Source organism: Triticum urartu, chromosome 2A (genome assembly GCF_056163025.1).
Source record: "Triticum urartu cultivar PI428250 chromosome 2A, HENAU_Tu73, whole genome shotgun sequence".
Taxonomy (NCBI): domain Eukaryota; kingdom Viridiplantae; phylum Streptophyta; class Magnoliopsida; order Poales; family Poaceae; genus Triticum; species Triticum urartu.
Window position 1 is genome coordinate 731,543,183 of NC_141874.1, and position 16,271 is coordinate 731,559,453.

Here is a 16,271-nt window from a genome sequence, read left to right on the forward strand (position 1 = left end):
GGTGTTGAAGTGACACATGATAAATTCCCAGATCTATATTGAAGGTGTCATCAAGCAATCCATTTAGTTTCTGTTTTGTTCATTGATCTGCCTCCAGTTGCTTGGTTCGTCCACAATAAATAGTTAACTAGTGCTTACCATCTGCAGGCTTTCTGATCAGAGCTACAGGAAGACCCAAAAAGGGAGGTCACACGTTTTTCTTTCTAAGTTCCCTAGGGTCATGCAAGCAAATGAATTGGCTTTTCAACAAGAGGAATCCCCACACGTTTCCAATACCACAAGTTTTTCTTTTCAACCAGGCTAATCCCTCTCCATTAATAGCATGACGATAATACAACAGTGTCAGTATCAACATAGTATCCACCCGCAAAAAAAAAGTATCAGCATAGTATTAATACCACGAGTTTCTTGGAAATAACCAAGATGTATTTATATTATTAATAATCAAAATATTTTGCCAAAGGCGCACACATGGATGAGTCCGGTGTCTCCTCCATCCGACTATGACACGAAGCTCACACGGCCCCTGGTATGGCGGAAACCGTATCTTCCAGCATATGCTCTCTGCCTTGTCTGGTTGTAACGGACAAAACTATGGCCCACTGTACAGGAACGAGAGCGAGAGCTGCGGCGCAAGCAAGCAAAAGGGGGCTCTCCTGAAAGCTGAAAGCACCCGGTATCTTGGAAAACCAGCGCCCGCAGCCGTCTGTTTTGCTCCGGCCCTCCGGTATATAACCACGTCTCTCTCCCACTCTTTTTCCCATCAACACAAACAAGCATCAATCCAGTGAGACAGTTCAAGAAAATAAGCTCTGTTCTTTGCACCGCAACTTCGCAAGTCCACTACTACGATACAGAAGGATCACAAGTCAGTCTCCACTATCCAGCAGCACAGCAAGAACAAGGTGGAGGAGAAGAGATGGCTGTGGCCACGAGCGTGGGCACCGTGGAGGCCCTCAAGGACCAAGCTGGGCTCTGCCGCTGGAACTATGCGCTCAGCTCCATCCACCGGGCAGCCAAGGCCAGGACCAACGTGTGCGGAGGCGCCTCGCAGGGCACCAAGCAGCTTTCGGCTTCCGCGGCGGCCGTGGCAGAGAGGCGGCGAGTGGAGAAGGCCGATGAGGGGCTGAGGACAGTCATGTACCTCAGCTGTTGGGGGCCAAATTAGGAGTACTAGTAGCTAGCTAGGGCCTAGAGATGCTTGTGTTCGTTGCAGCAAGAGTAACCTAGCAAGCAGACATGGCCTGAGAGTTGAGAGTTGACCGGTTGTCCCCTGTTCAATTGTAAAGATACCACGATGATGATGATGATGAAAATTTCGCCTACGAGTTTATATCACTGTCCTTGTTCATGTGCATCTTTGACTATTTGTCTTGAGAGGAAGAATGTTCAGAGTTACTCGGGGAGAGCAACTCAGGGGAGCAAGGTGAGAAGCATACAGAAAACGGAGCGACTTCAGCCGACTGTACAATACACCCGGCTGCCCTCCAAAATCTTCGCCTTCTCTGATCAACTCGAACACCTCCAGGTCGCTGAAACGGTGGCTATTCATGATTATGGCGTCGCGTTCTGTCCAACAAATTCATCTCTAATTGTTTTGATTCGGAACAACATGTATATGCTTTGCGTTGGTTGCAAGTACTTTCTATTGAGCGAGTCGACCCGGCTCACAGCAAGTGGAGGGTTCAAGGGATAGGGATGGCACTGAGGCCAGTCGCCACTAAGGCAAAGTTGTTCATTCTCTAAATATGTGCTTTTTTATTAGAGCGGGCGCGATGACATAGTGAAGCACATCACAACGCTTTTCCAGTTTCTACTGAACGACCATCTATTTTGATTTTGACGCAGGTCCATGGAAGCAAAAGAAAAAAAAATGACTTTCTAACAAGAAGTACGAATACACATAATTCCCTCTCAAGCAACTAAGGAGATCCATAATGTCATAATGGTTACTATTCCTGCCTACGGTGACTTCGTAAATCTCAAGATGATGTGCCGGCTCAGTCTTTCGGAGGTGCTCATAGGGGTAGGGTGTGCGTGTGTACGTTCATAGGGATGAGTGTATGCGCGTGTATATGAGCACTTGTGTCTGTACTGATGCTAAAAAAAAACAATTGTGCTCCCCAAATCTCTGTTGAGATATTTGCTAGGCACCTACATATAAAACTCTTATCAAGATACTTGAAGATACTAATAAAATAACACGTAACACCACAATGCATCTAAGTGGCACACAAATTAATTTATATATGAACGTTATTTTTCATATTCTCAGATCTATATGGAATTTAAATTGCTTAAATATCCTAAACATATATTAAAAATAACATAAGGTTGTTACAATTATAGTAATTTTAGTGGAAAATGTTGAAATGTAAAATAGTTATTTTTAAGTTACTAGTTGTGATTTATGTTGTTAGGTATAATACGAAAAATAATTGAATTTGTGTATTAACGTCGTATTAATAAAAAACTATTTATGTATAATTAATATTATATGTAAATAAGTATAAAAATTTAATATAAATGGATATCAATCATAGCTATAAATTTTCTAACTAGTTAACCAATAAGAATCTAACACTATCATATACATTTTTATTGTGTTTTTATATGTATTTCTTATAATGTCTACTTATGGCATCGATGTTGTTTTTCCATATTTTTTTTCTTAATTTTTCCTTTATACATTTCTCAAAGGGTCACCAGTTCTACTAATCACAAATTAGAAGGTTTCTAATCACAAAAAATAGTCCTATTAATACATGAATAATATTTGGGAAATACAAAACTTTCATAACAAACTCGTCAAAATAGAAATTTGTTTTTATATTTGGACTTTCAAAACAAAATATTACTTATAGAAAAATAAAAAAATACATACTATGTTATAATTATTTTCAATCATAAATTTTATATTTGTGTATCTCACAAAAAGAAATCGAATGAGTATCAAAATTGTTCGCGTATAATATGCATGTTACTTCCATATATTTCACCAATTTTTTTTATAGTTCACAAAACATGATAATGTTGCTCACAAGGCTTTTCATGATTTTTTCTTAAGAAATACTTGTTTTGATTGATCAAAAATATGTTCATGGATCTTAAAATTTTGTTTTGAAATTCACAGAAAAATTTCTTTTATTCATAAAGCAAATAACACAATGAACAGTTCCTACGCTACATACATTTAAGAAATAATGAACATTTATGTGGATATTTTCAAGAGAAAAACAATGAGTTTTTGTATTGAACTGTTGTTTTGTTGTAGAGAATAAATTCATAACATGGAGTGAAATAATTTATATTAACTAAAACATTAAATAAAACAAACTACGAGGAGGCGCTGCCCTAGGCGTCCTCGTCGTCGTTGGGGTCGGTGAGCGTCGGGGCCGGGCTAGCCCAACGAAACGTCGTCGACCAGGCTCTAGCAACATCGTTCGCCGTGGTACCGCCGCCGACTGGGTTGGCCCACCGCAGGCAAGGCGCTCCTTCTCCACGTCGCGCTCTACCTGCTCGAAGTACTCGCCCTCACGACGCTCCTCAGCCAGCCTTTGCTGCTGCCATTGGTCAAGGTAGGCCTGCTCCTGCGCCAGCGTCGCCCCCAACCAGACCGGTGGCGCGCTGACCCACTCGCACACCACTCCAATCCATGAGTAGTGCTCGATGGGGTCGGTACCGGCTCGGCCTTGACGGGGACGGCGCCCTCAACGGCGGCACGATGCAGTCGCCGGCCACGGGCGCCATGGCCTTCATCATGCGCGCCTGGTACGCCTCAGCCTCCTCCTACTCCTTGTTGCGCTCCTCCTCCTCGCTTTCACGGAGGACTGCCGCCAGCGCTGCCTGGTAGGCGGCCTCCGCTTCCTGGTCCTCATCATGCACGACGAGGGACGGCAGCGGGATATACCGCACATTGTGGACGCCGCGCCTCCTGGCCTCCTCATGCTCGAACGCGAACCACTGCTCCCAAAGGGGAGAGTCGAGTGCATAGGCGGGATCGCGACGCTGCTCCGGCGTCAGCAACTGCCACCGGCGCCGCACCTCCTTCGCGTGCGCACGCGCCGACCGCGACTCTGCCGGCACTGGGATCCTCTTCAGATCCAAGTGCCAGTCGTGTGGCAGCGTCATGCCGGGATATGGGAAGGGGACGCGGTGCTCCCAGTGCCACCTTGCCTGGTGCGCTGGGATGTTGAGACGCTCCCGAGGTCGGTTTGAAGACGTCAGCGGAGGCGGGGGGAGGTGGGGGAGAGGGGCAGCGGAGGCCCCTTGTCCTTGTCAGAGAAGAAGCCCATGACGGTGGCTAGGGTTTGTCGCCGACGGAGGAGCACAATGGGTGGTGAGATGGGGATAGAGGCGTCTGGAAGCGGATGAGGACAGCCCCCCACCTCACGCTCGGATTAAAAAAAGGCTGACCGCCGTTGCTGACGCGTGGACCCGCGGTGGGCAGTCGTCATTAATAAAGACGACCGCGGTAGTTCGGCGGCCGCCGGGTGGGGACATGGCGGACACCGAGATGACGTGTGGAGTGTCCGCTTCGCGTCCGCGCCGACGCATTTCAGCCCTAAATTTGAGCCGTAAATTTGGGCCACAAATGGGTCTATGTGAACATGAAGCGGACACATTTTGAAAATGAGTCGGCGTGTTGGGCCAGCATTTTTGTCCATGGTGGCCCAAACGAACGGTGACAGACGAAATAGATGCGCTGGAGTTGCTCTTACACACTGAGGAAAAAAGCTATATATAAAGGGTGACGCTAGGCGCCGGCGCATCGGCCCAAACGGTTCGGCCGGTCCAACCCTAACCACCCGATCCAGCGAGCAGCCGTCCGATCTGTGCGTTGACTTCTTCCTCTCCGCGCGCAGCGCGAGCGCGGCTCCCTGTCGCCTGGCTGTCCCCCTGGCCCGTCGGCCGCTACCCCCTCACCTGCAACCCCTCTCTCCGCCGCTCCCGTGCCGCTGGATGCCGCACTCGCCGCCGGCCGCCGCTGTCCAGATCCACGCATGCAGCAAAACTTCGCCCGTGGGTTGCAGCTCCCCTCGTTGGCGATGGATGCGGCTCCGGCAACACCAGACGCCGGTTGCAGCTCTGCTGGATGCAGCTCTTGTTGTCGCCGGTTGCAGCTCGACGTCTGCCGTTGCTGCTGGGATGTGGCTCCCATGACCGCCCGTTGCAGCTTTCTATTGCACGGTCGTAGCAAATGGAGAAAACGGTTGCAGCAAAAAATTCTGACACCGTCGTCGCCGTTTGTAGCTCGTCGTTGCATGTAGCAGCCATTGCGTTCTAGAAAAAGAATGGATGAAGCAAAAAGCTCCAACGATAGTAGCAAAATCCTACTACGGTTGCAGCAAATCGTCGTTGTCATTGTCGCGAGGTCGCAGCTCCACCTGATGGATGTAGCAAAAAACTTCGCCGGTAGTAGCAAAATCCAACTACTGTTGCAACTTTCCTTTATTGTGCAGTGCCATTGAAGCTTTCTGTGTCTATGGTTGAAGCTTTTTTCAACAGCTGTTGAAGCTTTCCTAGGTGACGGTAGCAACACTTTATGCGGGTTAGATCCAAGCAGGGCGGCAGGCAGCCATGGCGGCCGGCGAGGGGAGCTCCTGGCCGCCGGCGATGGAGCTTGTGGTGGCCCATCGCAGCCCGCGAGGAGGGAGGAGGAGATGTGCGCTTGTGAAGGCTGTATCTAGGAGATGGACATGGCCATGGCAGCAGGCAGCCATAGCGGCCGGCGAGGGAGCGCCTGGCCGTCGATGATGAAGATCGTGGTGGCCCAGTCGCAGCCCAGGAGAGGGAAGAGAGGGAGGGATGCGCACGCGTAAGGCTAAAGGTAGAGGATAGAGACGCATAGAAAGAAGGCGGGGCGCGCGGGGCCACTGCGTATGCGTGTTTGCCAGCGTGCGTGCGAACCGGCCGAAAGTTCGGCCGGCGCACCGGCGCCCAATCGTTTTCCATATATAAAAGGAAAATGAAGTATCTCATATATGCGGATTTGGTCTGGTCCCATCCCAGTGGACAAAACCAGCCGCTCTGCCGCAAAAAGAACAAGACCGGCCGGGCGTCGACAGCGAACGGTGCGGCGCAAGCAAGCAAGCAAAGGTGGGTCCAAAAGCACCCGGTTTCCTGGAAAACCAGCACCGGCAGTCGCTTGTTTTGCTTCGTCTCGCCCGTATATAACCCCGTCCGACTCCCACTCTTCCTACCATCAACACAAACAGGCATCAACTCACTGAGACAGTTCAACAAAATCAAACTAGCTCTGTTCAACTTCGCAAGTCCACTAGTAGTACTACACACAAGGATCACAAGTCAGTCTCCACTCTCCAGCAGTGCAGCAAGAACAAGAAGCGCAGGAGAAGCAATGGCTGGTCCGGCGAAGGCGTCGTGGATGGTGGCCATGAGCGTGGGCGCCGTGGAGGCGCTCAAGGATCAGGCCGGGCTCTGCCGCTGGAACTATGCCCTCAGGTCCATCCACCGGGCAGCCAAGGCCAACGTCCGCGGCGGCGTCTCGCAGGGCACGAAGCAGCTTCCGGCAGCTGTGGCGGAGAGGCGGCGAGCGGAGAAGGCCGAGGAGGGGCTGAGGACCGTCATGTACCTCAGCTGCTGGGGCCCAAATTAGGAGTACTAGTAGCTTAGGGATGTTGTGTTCGTTGCAGGTTGTGCTTATGCACAACCCCATGATCGATTTGTAAATACAGCAAGATGATGATGATGAAAATTTCGGCTATGAATTTATCTCACCCTCTTTGTCCATGTGCATCCATGACTAATTTTTGAAAGGCAAAAGCTTGATGCTTGTCAAAAGAGGAACAATGTTCAGAGTTACAGTGGGGAGAGCAACAGAGCAAAATGAGGCATAAAGAAAACAGAGCTCAGCTGCCTGTACCGAACAACCAAACTCTGAAGAAAGGGTAGAAGAGAACAGAGGAGTTGGATCTCAGCGACACACCCGGCTGCCCTCCAAGATTTCACATCTTCTTTGGTCAAATTCGAACACCTCCAGGTCGCTGCAAGCGGTGGCCGTTAGAGATTATAGCTTTGTCTACTTTGATGGAGTCGACCTGCTGCATGTGACGAGATTGTGGCGAACATGTTCTGAATTTCTTTGCTCTGCAGTCTGCTCAAGGGACACGAGATCTAATTAAAGTGAGCCTGATCAGAGTGATGACATTAATAAGACAGTATTAATAAGTTAACTATAAACATGTTGTCGTTTTCTCTGTTCACAGTGAGACAGACACTCCTCTTCCCAGTTGCAGACGCGCCGTGTAGAATATGCGCACGATCATGGTGTCATGGAGAGGATGCATCCTGACCAGTTACTAATTTGACGATTTTCTGAATGATTTTGGGAAGAGGATGGATACAAGTTGAAGAAAACACCTTACTGCTACGCTATTCTAAGAGGTACTTCTACTAGATTTAGGGAATTTTTCTTCTTATTCATGCTCTTTTTTTTTGCGCATATTCTTCTTATTCATTCTACACAGAGAAGGGCATATATATAGCCGGATAGCTCAGCGATTATAGAAGTAAACCATATATGAGCTCAATACGAATAGCACTAATAGCCGTTGGATCTCTCCATCAAATGCGCACCATTGGATAACTGAATGTGTCGGCTCACTTCTTTATCTCTGAAGGATAACTGAACCAGTCGTGTTGAGATCCTCTCCTTGCTAGGGCCTGAGCCTGACACATGGCCGGCCGGCCTCATACGAGTCTCCCCGATAGCATGTGTTCCCAAAAATGTTATAGTTAACCTACGTGAGTACGAGTAATCAAGCAGATCGATGTATGGCGGATTATTAACCTCCTCGCGGTGTTTAGGCCCCTGGTATCGTGGAAACCATTTCCTCGAGGCTCCAGCATGCGACAATTCAACAAAATTAGCTCTGTTCAGACGAGCATCAATTCAGTGAGATAGTTCAACAAAATTAGCTCTGTTCTTTCATCACCGCAACTTTGCAAGTCCACCGGTACTAGACACAGCAATCACAAATCAGTTTCCACTCTCTAGTAACGCGGCAAGAACAAGGAGAGGCGATGGCTGGTCCGGCCAAGGCGTCGTGGATGGTGGCCATGAGCGTGGGCGCGGTGGAGGCCCTCAAGGACCAGGCTGGCCTCTGCCGCTGGAACTATGCGCTCAGGTCCATCCACCGGACAGCCAAGGCCAAGGCCAGTGTCCGCGGCGGCGTCTCGCATGGCAAGAAGCAGCTTCCAACCTCTGCGGCCGCCGTGGCGGGGAGGTGGCAAGCAGAGAAGTCTGAAGAGGGGCTGAGGACGGTCATGTACCTCAGTTGCTGGGGGCCAAATTAGTAGCACTGATAGCTAGGGAAGCATGCAGCCATGGCCCGCGACCCTGATCGATTGTAAAGATACCACGACGACGATGATAATGATGATGATGAAAATTTCCGCTACGAGTTTAGAATTTATATCACCCTACTTGTCCGTTCATGTGCTTCAGTGACCTTTTTGAAAGGCCAAAGGACGATCTGTATCAAGAGTGGGAGAAAGTTCAGAGTTACACATAACACATGGAGAGTAACTCGAGCCTCTCTACAGAAAATAGAGCACCTTTATATGCCTGTACAAAGCAGCCAAACTCTGAACAAAGGGCAGAACAGTGAAAAACAGAAAAGGAGTTCGACCTCAGCGATACACCCGGCCGCCCTCCAAGATCTCAGATCTTGTCTGATCGATTCGAACACCTCAAGTTCGCTGCAATGGAAGCCGTTACAGATTCTGACGTTATGTTTCTTGCAACATAGGGTGTGACTAGGACACATCTAGATCTGACATAACTATGTCACATCTAAGATGATGCCATCCATGTTTGTTGCCCGTTGACAATTTTCTCTGGCTGTTTCGTTGTTTGTTTATTTTGTTTTTTTATTTGATTGTCCAGCCAGTTTCTCCTTGACACAGATAGCGCAGGCCTTCGCCACTGAGCCGGCTCACTGTACGCACCCAAGTGCCTTGTGTTTGAGCACACAAAGTCATAAAAAATGCAGCGCGTAAAGCATAAGTGTACCCTGCGTGCCACTTTCTTTTGTTATCATCAAACACGACAAATTAAGAAACATACGTGGATGTCTATTGGTTTAGAAACGGATGTAGTCAAGGTGAGAGCTTGTAGTTTAGTCCAGTACGTGTAAAGCTCAAGAGATGATTAGCATTTGTGAACAATTTTTAAAAAAGAAACATTTTTAAAAAATATTTGTATGTTTTTAAACCATGATCATTTTTTCTAAACTTGCGAGCATTTTTTGAAAAATGTGAACTTAATTTGATATTTTTGACCATTTTTTGAGAAACCCAAATGACTTTTGAATAAACAAAAGTTTTTTCAAATTCCAAATACTTTTTGAAACAGAATAAATGAATAAGAAAAAGAAAATTATAAATTATTTTTTCAATGAAAAAAGTAAAAAAGGAAACTAAATCTGGTGAAGAAAAAAAAATGAAAAAAGAATAAACAAGGAAAAATGTGAAGAGAACAAACAAACACACAAGTTGGGAGTCGATGGTCTGCTTGCAACTGGGGGCACCGACAAACATACACACCCCTAGTTGCAACTGGGGACCCTCCACACACACACACACACACACACACACACACACTCCAAGTTGCGAGTTGGTGATCAACATGCAACTGGAGACCCTCAACAAACACACACACCCCCTAGTTACGAGTCAATGGTTGACATGACACTGCGGACCCTCAACAAACACACACACACACACACACACACACACACACACACACACACACCCTAGTTGCGGGTCGATGGTCGGCCTGCAACTGGGGCACTGAGAAAAACAAACCCCTACTTGCGAGTCGATGATCAGCTTGCAACTGGGGACCCTCAATAAACACACATACCCCTAGTTGCGAGTCGATGGTCGGCATGCAACTGGGGACCCTCGACAAACACACACTCCCCTAGTAGCAAGTCAATGGTTGACATGCAACTGGGCACACCGACAAACACACACTCCCCCTAGTTGCAAGTCGTTGGTCATCTTGCAACTAGAGACCCTCGACAAACACACAAACACCTAGTTGCGAGTCAATGGTCAGGATGCAACTGGGGACCTTCGACAAACACGCCCTCAGGACCCTCGACAAACACACACTCCCCTGGTAGCAAGTCAATGGTTGACATGCAACTGGGCACACCGACAAACACACACTCCCCCTAGTTGCAAGTCGTTGGTCATCTTGCAACTGGGGACCCTCGACAAACACACAAACACCTAGTTGTGAGTCAATGGTCAGGATGCAACTGGGGACCTTCGACAAACACACCCCCAGGACCCTCGACACACACACACACACACACTCCAAGTTGCGAGTTGATGGTCAACATGCAACTGGAGACCCTCAACAAACACACACACACCCTAGTTACGAGTCAATGGTTGACATGACACTGCGGACCCTCAACACACACACACACACACACACACACCCTAGTTGTGAGTCGATGGTTGGCTTGCAACTGGAGGCACTGAGAAAAACAAACCCCTACTTGCGAGTCGATGATCGGCTTGCAACTGGGGATCCTCAATAAACACACATACCCCTAGTTGCGAGTTGATGGTCGGAATGCAACTGAGACCCTCGACAAACACACACTCCACTAGTAGCAAGTCAATGGTTGACATGCAACTAGGCACACCGACAAACAAACACCCCCTAGTTGCAAGTCGTTGGTCATCTTGCAACTGGGGACCCAACACACAAACACCTAGTTGCGAGTCAATGGTCAGGATGCAACTGGGGACCTTCGACAAACACGCCCTCAGGACCCTCGACAAACACACACTCCCCTAGTAGCAAGTCAATGGTTGACATGCAACTGGGCACACCGACAAACACACACTCCCCCTAGTTGTAAGTCGTTGTTCATCTTGCAACTGGGGACCCAACACACAAACACCTAGTTGCGAGTCAATGGTCAGGATGCAACTGGGGACCTTTGACAAACAAGCCCTCAAGACCCTCGACACACACACACACACACCAAGTTGCGAGTTGATGGTCAACATGCAACTGGAGACCCTCAACAAACACACACACCCCCTAGTTACGAGTCAATGGTTGACTTGACACTGCGGACCCTCAACAAACACACACACACACTAGTTGCGAGTCGATGGTCGCCTTGCAACTGGGGGCACAGAGAAAAACAAACCCCTACTTGCGAGTCAATGATCGGCTTGCAACTGGGGACCCTCAATAAACACACATACCCCTAGTTGCGAGTTGATGGTCGGTATGCAACTGGGGACCCTCGACAAACACACACTCCCCTAGTAGCAAGTCAATGGTTGACATGCAACTGGGCACGCCAACAAACACACACTCCCCCTAGTTGCAAGTCGTTGGTCATCTTGCAACTAGGGACCCTCGACAAACACACAAACACCTAGTTGCGAGTCAATGGTCAGGTTGCAACTGGGGACCTTCGACAAACACGCCCTCAGGACCCTCGACAAACACACACACACACACACACACTCCAAGTTGCGAGTTGATGGTCAACATGCAACTGGAGACCCTCAACAAACACACACACACACACCCTAGTTACGAGTCAATGGTTGACATGACACTGCGGACCCTCAACAAACACACACACACACACACACACCCTAGTTGCGAGTCGATGGTCGGCTTGCAACTGGGGGCACTGAGAAAAACACACCCCTACTTGCGAGTCGATGATCGGCTTGCAACTGGGTATCCTCAATAAACACACATACCCCTAGTTGCGAGCTGATGGTCGGCATGTAACTGGGGACCCTCGACAAACACACACTCCCCTAGTTGGGACTCGATAGTTGACATGCAACTAGGGGCACCAAGAAAGACATTCCCCTAGTTGCAAGTCGATGGTCGGCTTGCAACTAGGGACCCTCGACACACACACACACACACACCTAGTTGCGAGTCGATAGTCGGGTTGCAACTGGGGACTTCACAAACATAGACCACTAGTTGCGAGTCGATGGTTGACATGCCACTCGGGACCCTCGACACACACACCTAGTTGTGAGTGGATGGTCGGCATGCAACTGGGGGTCTCGACAAACACACACACACACACCCTAGTTGCGAGTCGATGATCGACATGCAACTAGGGACCCTCGACAAACACACACTCCCCTAGTTGCAAGTAGATGGTCAACATGCAACTAGGGACCATTGACACACACACACACACCCTTAGTTGCGAGTCGATGGTTGACAGGCAACTTGGGACCCTTGACAAACACACACACACACACACCCCTAGTTGTGAGTCGATATTTGGCTTGCAACTTGGACCCTCGACAAACATAGACACCTTTAGTTGCGAGTCAATATGGTTGACATGCAACTGAGGACCCTCGACAAACACACACATTGGGGAACGCATGCTGAAAAGTAGGTGAAGAGAGAGTTAGCCCGACTCTTAAAATTTTCCCTAAAACTCATAAGAAAAAACAAAAAAGACCACACTCTCACAGACCTAGGACCAGACAAAAAGCTAACAAACCAAAACATAGGCCCGCGTCCGAACATGAGAAAAGCAACAGCAGCGTTGCAAACAACATTGCACAAAAATTATAGCCCTTTTAATCGTGTGGCCTAAGACTTAGATGTGACATCCTTAAAAACAACTAGATGTGAATTAGTCATGAGGTTGAAGTTGCACGTCGACAATGGACTTGAAACTAGGACAAAAAGGGCCAAAACCAAGTTGCATGTTGAGGGTGGAGTTGCAACTGGGACAAAATGGGCCGCCTCCCCCAGGTAGTTGCGTGTCGAGGGTGGACTTGCAACTAGGACGAATAATGAGTCGATCCCAATGTATCAGGTGTGTATTCACAACTAGGACAAAAAGGTAGGCCCCCAGTTGCATGACAAGAGTGGACTTGCAACTGGGATGAATAATTGACCAGGCCTCGTTACACATTGCGGTGAACTTGCAATTGGGACAAAAATAGACCGGATGCCCAGTTGCATGTTGAGGGTAAAACTGTAAATGAAACAAAAATATGGGTCGGGCCCGGTTGCATGTCGGGGATGAATTTGCAATTAGGATTAAAAAAGAGGCAGACCTAGTTGTATTATGATTCTATGGAAAACCCCATTTACACCTTTGAAATCATTCGAGTGTAATACTCAATGACAAAACAACCATAAAAATGTTCTTTCGCAACATACAAGCACAAAGAAAATTCAATGCAAAAGTTCTTCCTCATGATATATGCACAACAAGAGAAATACCTATCTACAAAAAAAGCAATGTTGAAAACACACGATTAAAACTTATGGGGGCGTGCACAAGGTAGCACACTGTCACGCATACCACACAAACTTCAAAAGAACTCATGCCCAACAAAAAAGTATGAAAATACATGGACATGCCCGGTTCATGGACTAACAAACAAGACAATATATGAAAGCAAACAGGACACATGTTGGGCATAGCACCAATCTTAGCAGGGTCATCCAACAGTGGGAAACTAGAATGCACAATTGCTAAATCTCATCTAGATGAGAATTAGCAAATCGCAAAAAGAAAAATCACAACTCGCAAGAACATAGTGATACAAGATACGCGACCAGAGGAACACAAACACAGACTGCGGCTTGTTAGGGGGACAAGCAACCGAAGTAGAAAATAAAGTCGGACGCAGTTGTGAGCCAAAGGGTGGACTTGTAAATTGGGGCAAAAAATGATCAAAGAGCTCAATTGCATGTCAATGGTAGATTTGCAACTAGCAAAAAAATTGGCCAGCCTAGTTGCGAGTCGATGATGGATTTGCAACTGGCATAAAAAGGAGTCGAGCAGAGTTGTGAGACGATGATCAACTGTAATTGTATTAAAAACATCAGTTGCGAGTCAAGGATGTACTTCCAGCTGGGCCAAAAAAGATCACCGGCACAGTCGCATGTTAGTGAGGGACTTGCTGTTGGGGAACGTTGCAGAAAACAAAAATTTTCCTACGGTTTCACCAAGATCCATCTATGAGTTCATCTAGCAACGAGTAATCGGATGCATCTACATACCTTTGTAGATCGCGAGCGGAAGCATTCAAAGAACGGGGATGATGTAGTCGAACACGATGTGATCCAAATCACCGGAGATCCTAGTACCGAACGGACGGCACCTCCGCGTTCAACACACGTACGGTCAGCGTGACGTCTCCTTCTTCTTGATCCAGCAAGGGGAAAGGAGAGGTTGAGGAAGATGGCTCCAGCAGCAGCACGACGGCGTGGTGATGGTGGAGCTGCAGTACTCCGTCAGGGCTTTGCCAAGCACTATGGAGGAGGAGGAGGTGTTGGAGAGGGAGAAGGAGGCAACCAAAGGCGTGTGTGAAAAGCCCTCCTTCCCCCACTATATATAGGAGGGCCAAGGGGGGGGGGGCGCCGGCCCTAGGAGATCCAATCTCCTAGGGGGGCGGCGGCCAGGGAGGTTTCCCTCCCCCCCAAGGCACCTAGGAGGTGCCTTCCACTATTGGGACTCTTCCCTTTTGTGAAACCCTAGGCGCATGGGCCCTTGGGGCTGGTGCCCTTGGCCCATGTAGGCCAAGGCGCACCCCTACAGCCCATGTGGCCCCCCGGGGCAGGTGGCCCCACCCCGTGGGCCCCCGGGACCCTTCCGGTGGTCCCGGTACAATACCGGTGACCCCGAAACTTGTCCCGATGGCCGAAACAGCACTTCCTATATATAATTCTTTACCTCCGGACCATTCCGGAACTCCTCGTGACGTCCGGGATCTCATCCGGGACTCTGAACAACATTCGGGTTACTGCATATACATATCCCTACAACCCTAGCGTTACCGAACCTTAAGTGTGTAGACCCTACGGGTTCGGGAGATATGCAGACATGACCGAGACGACTCTCCGGTCAATAACCAACAGCGGGATCTGGATACCCATGTTGGCTCCCACATATTCCATGATGATCTCATCGGATGAACCACGATGTCGAGGATTCATGCAACCCCGTATACAATTCCCTTTGTCAATCGATATGTTACTTGCCCGAGATTCGATCATCGGTATCCCAATACCTCGTTCAATCTCGTTACCGGCAAGTCACTTTACTCGTACCGTAATGCATGATCCCGTGACCAGACACTTGGTCACTTTGAGCTCATTATGATGATGCATTATCGAGTGGGTCCAGTGATACCTCTCCGTCATACGGAGTGACAAATCCCAGTCTTGATCCGTGTCAACCCAACAGACACTTTCGGAGATACCCGTAGTCTACCTTTATAGTCACCCAGTTACGTTGTGACGTTTGGTACACCCAAAGCACTCCTACGGTATCCGGGAGTTACACGATCTCATGGTCTAAGGAAAAGATACTGACATTGGAAAAACTCTAGCAAACGAACTATACGATCTTTATGCTATGTTTAGGATTGGGTCTTGTCCATCACATCATTCTCCTAATGATGTGATCTCGTTATCAATGACATCCAATGTCCATAGTCAGGAAACCATGACTCTCTTGTCGATCAACGAGCTAGTCAACTAGAGGCTTACTAGGGACATGTTGGTGTCTGTTATTCACACATGTATTACAATTTCTGGATAACACAATTATAGCATGAATAAAGACAATTATCATGAACAAGGAAATATAATAATAATGCTTTTATTATTGCCTCTAGGGCATATTTCCAACACTTGCAACTGGGACGAAAAAAAGGATCGGACCCAATTGCGAGTCGTTGGTTGACTTGCAACTGCGGCAAAAAACAACGATCAAGAGCCTAGTTATGAGTTGACCCAATTGCGAGTGGTTGGTGGACTTGCAAATTGGTACAAAAAGTTAGCCCCTAGTTGCGAGTGGATGGTGGACTTGCAGCTGAGGCGAAAAAAAGTCAGACCTAGTTACAAGTTGAGGGTGGATTTGCAACTAATGCATAAAAAGAGAGTTGAGCCCAGTTGTGATACAAATGAAATAAGCCCAGTTGCGAGTCGAGGGTTGACTTGCAATTGAGTCAAAAAATTCCGGGCTCAATTGCAAGTCAAGGCTAGACTTGCAACTCGAACAAAAAATCAAGAGCCAAGTTGCATGCCAATGTTGGACTTCCAACTAGAAAAAAATGGCCACGCATAATTGGGCGTCATTGGTTGACTTGTAATTGCAACAAAAAAAGATCAAGAGTCCAGTTGTGAGTCGATGGTTGACTTGCAACTGGAAGAAAAAAGTTGGACCCCTAGTTGCTAGTTGATGGTGGACTTGCAA

General features: G+C 48.0%; 3 protein-coding genes across 3 annotated transcripts; all 3 read left to right on the plus strand.

Annotated features, from left to right (window-relative positions):
• Positions 1–748: 748 nt before the first annotated feature.
• On the plus strand, positions 749–1,333 carry LOC147987316 (uncharacterized). Its single transcript, XM_087545225.1, has one exon. The coding sequence runs from the start codon at positions 920–922 to the stop codon at positions 1,166–1,168; it is 249 nt and encodes an 82-aa protein (XP_087401351.1). The 5' UTR covers positions 749–919; the 3' UTR covers positions 1,169–1,333.
• Positions 1,334–6,184: 4,851 nt separating this feature from the next.
• LOC125534386 (uncharacterized) lies at positions 6,185–6,740 on the plus strand. The gene has a single exon (XM_048697636.2). The coding sequence runs from the start codon at positions 6,362–6,364 to the stop codon at positions 6,617–6,619; it is 258 nt and encodes an 85-aa protein (XP_048553593.2). The 5' UTR covers positions 6,185–6,361; the 3' UTR covers positions 6,620–6,740.
• A 1,066-nt stretch (positions 6,741–7,806) lies between these two features.
• LOC125534387 (uncharacterized) lies at positions 7,807–8,453 on the plus strand. The gene has a single exon (XM_048697637.2). The coding sequence runs from the start codon at positions 8,047–8,049 to the stop codon at positions 8,317–8,319; it is 273 nt and encodes a 90-aa protein (XP_048553594.1). The 5' UTR covers positions 7,807–8,046; the 3' UTR covers positions 8,320–8,453.
• The last annotated feature ends 7,818 nt before the right edge of the window (positions 8,454–16,271 follow it).

Coding starts and splice junctions, on each gene's coding strand:
- LOC147987316 (XM_087545225.1), top strand. CDS start 920: ATGGCTGTGGCCACGAGCGTGGGCACCGTGGAGGCCCTCAAGGACCAA.
- LOC125534386 (XM_048697636.2), top strand. CDS start 6,362: ATGGCTGGTCCGGCGAAGGCGTCGTGGATGGTGGCCATGAGCGTGGGC.
- LOC125534387 (XM_048697637.2), top strand. CDS start 8,047: ATGGCTGGTCCGGCCAAGGCGTCGTGGATGGTGGCCATGAGCGTGGGC.